Raw genomic sequence first — 7,650 nt, forward strand, 5'->3', positions numbered from 1 at the left:
GTATGAAGGTATTGTGTACTCACTTTCAGTGTAAAATGATTTCTATTTTTAGGGTATGAAGGTATTGTGTACTCACTTTCAGTGTAAAATGATTTCTATTTTCAGGGTATGAAATTATTGTGTACTCACTTTCAGTGTAAAATGATTTCTAATTTTAGAGTATGAAGGTATTGTGTACTCGTTTTCAGTGTAAAATAATTTCTATTTTCAGGGTATGAAGGTATCGTGTACAATCTACCAGTGTAAAATAATTTCTATTTTTAGGGTATGAAGGTATCGTGTACAAACTACCAGTGTAAAATAATTTCTATTTTTAGGGTATGAAGGTATCGTGCACACACTTCCAGTGTGCCTCGTGGGCATTTGAGTACCTACGAGACCACTTTGGCTGCTCCCTGATGAGTGCAGATATGTCACACGACCTCTTGACCTTTCAAATGAACCTAATGTTGGTATGTTGGCAAAGTGAATTTATTATAAATTAACAGTTATAAGATTTATTTTAGATTGAAAGTCTGTTACTTCAAGGTGACACAGTAAAACTTATAGAATCGTTTTATCAGGATCAGAATTAAAAAATAATATATGTAAAAATATAATTCAATAGGTGTAAGTTTCTGCTATAAACTTAATTCAATTTGTTTTAGATAATAACTGGTAGCAAGACCTCATTGAACATGATTTTATTTTTTATTAAAAAAAAAAAAAAAAGGAAAAAAAGAGTTTGTGCCTAACTCTCCTTATTCAGATGTTTTAGACTAGTTTATATACAGACAGTTGTCTGGTCCAGGAGAAATATATCTTTTTATTGAAGGTTTTTTATAAAGTTATAATGATATAAATATAGATAAGGTTTGGGAACAAATTATTTCTGCAAATAAAGATTTATTACAGAATCAATCGGAAGTTTTTACTTGTTGAACAGTAATATAAATGTTATATTTGAAGGCACAAGCCCAGGAGTGTATTCTGGAGAAGTCGATGATTGACAGTAGGAAATGTTCCATCACCGCAAAGGTAGCTGCCCAAATTGTAGAATTCTACCGAATAGCACTGCGTAACCTGGAGACCTGCTATAGTGACGGACTCATCAGCTCCAGAAGAAATAAGGTACTGTAGGTTATAAAGCCTTGCTGTTGAGAATATCATTTGGTCATCTATTTCATATATTTGGCATGGAGCATCCCTTGGCGAAGGAACTTAAAATCTGTTATATAGAAGATTGATATTTTTTTATAAATTTATTTTATAAAATCCCTGTGTTGTCTTTCAAATAGTTAAAAGAATTATTTTTTTCTATAATAAACAAAGAGTGTGCTTGCTATCATCTTGTCCCTTTCAAAACATTGTAACACAATAGAATGAATATGATTTAACGCTTGTTTGTAGCAGTGGAAGAAGTTCAATTTTGGACCATATGGGACCTGAAAAGCTGATAAGCTGGTCTTATTCTTTTGATTGTTACATACATCCTTTAAAAGTGCCCCTTTTCTTTTTTTCCTGTCCGAGAGTGCTATCACTTAATTCATAGTTTGTATCAACTTGCATGTAAAAGGTGCCAAATATAGCATTTTAATAGGAATATTGGAAGGTTTGTGTGCTTCTTCTAATTTTCCCGAATTGCTGAGAGCCCCAGGCACTTTTAGATCAGATATGGTAAGAGACCTCCTTGCAGGCAGAGGGGGGTGCACAGGGACAAGAGGAGTAAAATGCAAAAATTCTGCTCTTTACAGATAAATAGTCAAGCATCCCTTGGCCTAAAAGATTGATTTTCCTCTTTTAGGAGAAAGTGATTATATCGGCTTTGTTTGTTGTCTCTCCGTTTGATTATTATATAGATAACAAGATTTGTTGATTTTTTTTTATAATAAACAAAGAGTGTGCTTGTTATCATCTTGTCCCTTTCAAAATATTGTAACACAATAGAATGAATATGAGTTAACACTTGTTTGTAGGAGTGGAAGAAGCGGATGGACATCAAGATCATGTTTTATCAGTGCATAACCCACTACTACATGGGACGCCAGGCCGAGGAACAGCAGAAGGCCGGGGAAAACCTCGCCTACTACACTGCCTCACGTGAAAAACTCAACGAGTGTATCAAACTGGCAAAGGTATAAATAGAGCTGAGAAAGTTGTATTAATTCCTTTGTGCATCTTCTTCTTAGGTCACCTGAGCTTTGCTCAAGTGACCTATTCTTGTCGCTTTCCGTCCGTCCTCGTCCGTCGTGCGTAAACTTTTTACATTTTCAACTTCTTCTCAAGAACCAGTGGATGGATTTTTTTCAAACTTGGTCAGAATCATCCTTGGTAGATGAGGCTACAAAATTCCTACCCCAACCCCTGGGGCCAGGGCAGGGCCCCAAAGGGAAAATAAACCAATATTTCAAATATCTTCTTCTCCAGACTCAGAGGTACTACAGTCATTTTCTCTGCATGGAAAGAAAGATCATCAAGGGCTTTACTTAAATTGTAAATTTCAGGACCCCCAGCTACCCGTTCTCCCTTGGGGAGGGGGTAAAGTTTACTATAGTTTATATAGGGAAATAACACTTTTGGGTATATTTTGACAACTTTCTGTAGGAAATCATTTTTACTTGGTGAGAATTATCCATGGAGGAAGATGGTTTCATATTGTAAAATTGAAATTTCTACCCCAACCCTAGGAGCCAGGGCAGGGCCCCAGATGGAAAATTAACCAATATTTCCAAAATCTTCTCCTCCAGACTCAGAGTTACTACTGTCATTTTCTCTGCATGGAAAGAAAATCATCAGGGGCTTTATTTAAATCGTAAATTTCAGGACCCCCGGGCTATCCGTTCTCCCTTGGGGAGGGGGTAAAGTTTACTATAGTTTATATAGGAAAATAACACTTTTGGGTATATTTTATCCATTTTCAGCAGGAAATTACCCAAACTTAGTCAGAATCATCTTTGGTGAATGAGGGTATTACATTGTAAAATTGGGATCCCTGCCCCATTCCCAGGGGCTAGGACGGGGCCCCAAAGGGAACATTTACCAATATTTTCAAATTCTTATCCATTGATGACATGACAAGTATTGTATTTCACTTAGTTTACATGCTGATTTCCACATCACATCTAAACAATAAAATAAAGCTACCAGTACCTGTAATATAACTCAGGTGACCGCTAAGGCCCTTGGGCCTCTTGTTATGATGAATGTATATATTTGAATTAATTCTAGATCAATATACATAATACAGTTGAACTCGATCAAGACGATTTTTGACTCACCGCCACGAAGTAGTGGAAGCAAGACTAGGGTATTGGTTTTCCGGCGGCAGCGTCAACATGAAGTTTTTGCGTTTAAATTAATTTCACTGAAAGTATAAGTGCTTGACTAACTAAACTTAGAGCATAGATGCATCTTTGGTAATACATCACAACCCATGCATCAAATGCTGGATGCGGCCTACCTATGATGATCCATTGTCTTTGTCAGCATCTCCATTAACATCACGTTTTTGCGTTGAAGTGCTATACACTTGTACCAACCAAACTTGACATGTGCATTGATGGTCAAAGTGGAGCACAGGCGAGACATATCAATCTGCATGACTTGTAATTAAAAATAATTAATTTAGAAAAAATTAATGCAGTTTATAAGTTTTAATACATTTAAGGGAAAGTGATTTGTAATACATATCTTGACAATTCAGTATCAAGTTACAGAAAAGATCTCATGTACATCTTTATTTTATTTTGTTGAACTGATTGGTCCAGGAGTCTGCAGGATCCCAATTCAAACTTTTGAAAGTCTTGGTTTTTGTAATGGTCTAAGTAATGGTAGTGTACAGGCACTTTAAAAAAAGGAAACTTAACTTAACAAAAGATTTAACAGTCTAATGAGTAAGCAAATAAAGAATCTGTTCAGTTTAACCCTTAGATGGTGAATTATTTACCTTTCAGAATGAAGGTCAGGACATACAGGAATCTCTGAGGTTCACGAACGATGTTGTCACTGCAAAGTAAGTGGTCCTGTTCACAGGTATCAATGATACAAGTATGAATCACTTAAGTCTCTGTTTGTTCTTTTAAGGTAGAAAGTCCCAGTGCTGTTATTGTATCTCTAATGAAGAAGAGTTCCAATGCTTCCCTTTTCTGCCTTGTAGCTATAGGTGTGCGCTCATTTACTATAACAAAGATTCATATTATAGGTCAGAGGTCAGACATTATAGGTCAGAAGTCACACATTATAGGTCAGAGGTCACATATAGGTCAGAGGACACATAGGAAATATACTTATTTTATAATTTCTTTTTGACAGCAACACCTCTGCCATGGGAATTAATCCCAGGGTCTCCAGATGATTTTTGTAATTCTCTAAATAAAATATTGAAGTCATACATTTAGGAATTCAGGTTAAAATATTTACATAAAATTACCGGTACTTATTTTTTGAGGGAAAAGTCAGAAAACTTTAATAAATTTCTGTCGTAACATAACAAGTACATTTATGATACAATTGTGATGCCTGCATTCATGTCATGTTTTGTTCTGTTGCAGGTTTACACAGTCTAAAAAAGACAATGATTTTGTGTACCATGAGAAAGTACCAGCAATGGATACACTGGCAGAGGTCAAAGGTCAGTTCACATAACTCAATATTAATGTCACCCTGGTAAAATACTAGCTGCTTATTACTACCGACTCGGCTAGGGAGAATTTCTCTTTAGCTCATTCGATAGAGCGTAAGACCAGTAAGTCATAGGTCCAGGGTTTGCCTCCTGGCAGAGGCATTGAAAAAAATAATGACCTCTGTTACATTGGCGCCCACGCAGGGACCCGGGTAATATTGACAAATATACTCAGTGGTACTTTCAAAAGAATCGCAATGAACCCCGGAAAAAACCTCCAGATAAGTTCTTTCCTGTATGGGGAGTATATGTCACCCTGGTAAAATACTAGCTGCTTAATACCGTCTCGGCTAGGGAGCATTTCTCTTTAGCTCATTCGGTAGAGCGTAAGACTAGTAAGCCAGAAGTACTGGGTTTGCCTCCCAGCGGAGGCATTGAAAAAAATAATGACCTCTGTAACATTGAAATCTGAATTTGTTGGAGTATCTGTGATATTATATTTTCATTTGTCTGGCTCTGCTGATTTAGAAAATAATATGTACTAAAAATGTCACTCCTATTTTTTTTTTGGAACTATGAAAATTCAGTATGATTCTTAAAAAAACTTTGGTAATTGTTATTGTTTTCATCAATTTGACAGGAGCATCATTAGTGAAAGGAATTCCGTTCAATCCTAACGACCCCGAGGTGTCTGGAGCGGACATTTTCCAGAAGTTGGTACCCATGAAGGCTCACGAGGCATCTTCTCTGTACAGGTATGCTACAGTCGAATGGAGTCAGTCTGTAAAGAAAATGTTGGCCTGTTAGGTTTTAGTAATGGACTGTTCCAAAATCAACTGTAGGGGAGGCAGGGCGGAGGTATTTTCTGAGACACCACTGCCCATAAATTCTTAAAAGTGGTTTAATATAAGAAATGGTGGTCAGATTTAGTTTTAACCCCAACACCCATAATATATTTATAAGGGTGCCTCCCCACCTCCCCCATTTTTAGCTCGCCGGGTCCGAAGGGAACCAAGGTGAGCTTATGCCATACTGTGGCTCCGTCGTCTGTCCGTCAACAATTTCTCTTTAAATGACTTCTTTTTAACACTGATTGGAATTTAACTCAATTTGACTGGAAGCATCCGTAGGTGATGGAAATTCAAAATTGTACAAATGGTTGGGCTGACCCCCCAGGGGGCTGAGGGGCGGGGCCAAAAGGGGGGCCAAAAAGGGTTATTTGGCTATATGGATATCAACCATACTTGACTGGAATCATCCCTAGGTGGTGGGGAATCAAAATTGTACAAATGGTGGGGCTAACCCCCCAGGGGGCTGAGGGGCGGGGCCCAAAGGGGGCAATTTGGCTATATTGCTTTAAGCGACTTCTTCTCTGAAATTAAAAGATGGATATCAACCATATTTGACTGCAAGCATCCCTAGGTGGCGGGGATTCAAAATTGTACAAATGGTGGGGCTAACCCCCCTGGTGTATGAGGGGCGGGGCCAAAAGGGGGGCCAAAAAGGGTTATTTGGCTATATGGATATCAACCATACTTGACTGGAAGCATCCCTAGGTGGTGGAGAATCAAAATTGTACAAATGGTCGGGCTGACTCCCCAGGGGGTTGAGGGCGGGGCAAATAGGGGGCAATTTGACTATATTGCTTTAAACCACTTCTTCTGTAGAACTATGCCATGGAGAGTGATCATATTTGGTCAGAAGCATTCATGGGAGGCAGGGATTCAAATTTGTACAAATGGTGGGGCTGACCCCCCGGGCTAATGGGGGGGGCCAAAAAAAGTTTATTACTTGGAAATGGTTGAGATACCCACCATATAACCATATATACAATTGCTGAGTATAAAGAGAACAATGCACATTTGCTTCCAGGATGGCTCTAGGATCTGGCCCCACCCTTGGAGACATAGTCCCTGGGCCATAACTTTAAAACAGTTGAGATCCCCACCCCAAAACTATATATACAATTGTTGGGCATAAAGAGACGAATGCAGTCATGATATTAAAATTGACCCCAGAGTCTGCACCACCCTTGCAGACTTAACCCCTGGGTCATAACTTTGAAACAGTCGAGATCCCCATTCCAAAACTATATATACAAATGCTGGGCAAAAAGAGACAAATGCAGTCCTGATATTAGAATTGATCCTGGGGTCTGGCCACAACCTAGGGACCTAGTTTCTGAGTCACAGCTTGGAAACAGTTGAGATCCCCACCCCATAACCATACATAAAATTGCTGGGCATGAAAAATCTAATACAGATATGCTACACGGATTGGCATTGGGGTCTGGCATATTCCCTTGGATCTCATTTGGAGAATATATTGCCGGGATTGCTTAGGTATCCAGGTGAGCGATACAGGCCCTCTGGGCCTCTGGTGTTCATAATGGTAGTCCTAACCTTGTCAAGTATGCATTTGTAGCCAAAAGTTGCTAAAACAAATGCTTGCTAGCTCGGTTATATAAGTATGACTGGTTCACTGTTTGCTGATCAACATTTACATCTGTATCTGTACATGTGTCTAAAAATTCTACCCCGATTTGGTATTATGAACTTCGCAAATATTATTACAGGAATTTAGTTCATATATTTGTTCATCGTACATCACATTGTCTTGGGCATTTTTTAAAATATTCTGTCAACTTCTATTACCAAATTTTGTATGCGAGTACCCCTGGTGTGAAGGAGTGTAACATACTGAAATTTCTTATATTGCCCCATAACGTCCTTAAGTGACCTTAGCTGTTGATAGAACATTAAAATCTGTAAAACCGAACCCAATATATACATACAGAGATACTGTATTTTAGTAGATCAGGTACCTGAATGTGATATTAGGCGTCATTTTTCACTGCATAAAGTTCTCATAATGGTGTTGTTTCTCTTTATCCGTTTACTGAGTCATTACATTTTGTCCATGTTTCAGAAGTTTGCAAATATTTGGATAAGAGAAAAAACAGTATTTAGTATTATTCAAACTATTTTGATAATGATATTTGTCACAATTTCAGATTATTGTCTGTGTCTTTATTAATCAATATGATGTTC

At 38.0% G+C, this 7,650-nt stretch overlaps 1 protein-coding gene across 1 annotated transcript in view; it reads left to right on the plus strand.

The window, feature by feature from the left end:
• LOC110449479 (tyrosine-protein phosphatase non-receptor type 23-like) overlaps positions 1-5,519 on the plus strand; it is a 12,168-nt gene extending 6,649 nt beyond the window's left edge. Inside the window, exons 5-10 of the mRNA XM_021496365.1 lie at positions 318-452; positions 949-1,110; positions 1,956-2,114; positions 3,933-3,991; positions 4,530-4,609; positions 5,241-5,519. Of these exons, the coding sequence (XP_021352040.1) occupies positions 318-452; positions 949-1,110; positions 1,956-2,114; positions 3,933-3,991; positions 4,530-4,609; positions 5,241-5,407 (762 nt within the window). The 3' untranslated portion in view covers positions 5,408-5,519. The remainder of the gene's footprint in view (positions 1-317; positions 453-948; positions 1,111-1,955; positions 2,115-3,932; positions 3,992-4,529; positions 4,610-5,240) is intronic.
• The last annotated feature ends 2,131 nt before the right edge of the window (positions 5,520-7,650 follow it).

This window comes from Mizuhopecten yessoensis, unplaced genomic scaffold (assembly GCF_002113885.1).
Source record: "Mizuhopecten yessoensis strain PY_sf001 unplaced genomic scaffold, ASM211388v2 scaffold4625, whole genome shotgun sequence".
In the NCBI taxonomy this organism is placed as follows: domain Eukaryota; kingdom Metazoa; phylum Mollusca; class Bivalvia; order Pectinida; family Pectinidae; genus Mizuhopecten; species Mizuhopecten yessoensis.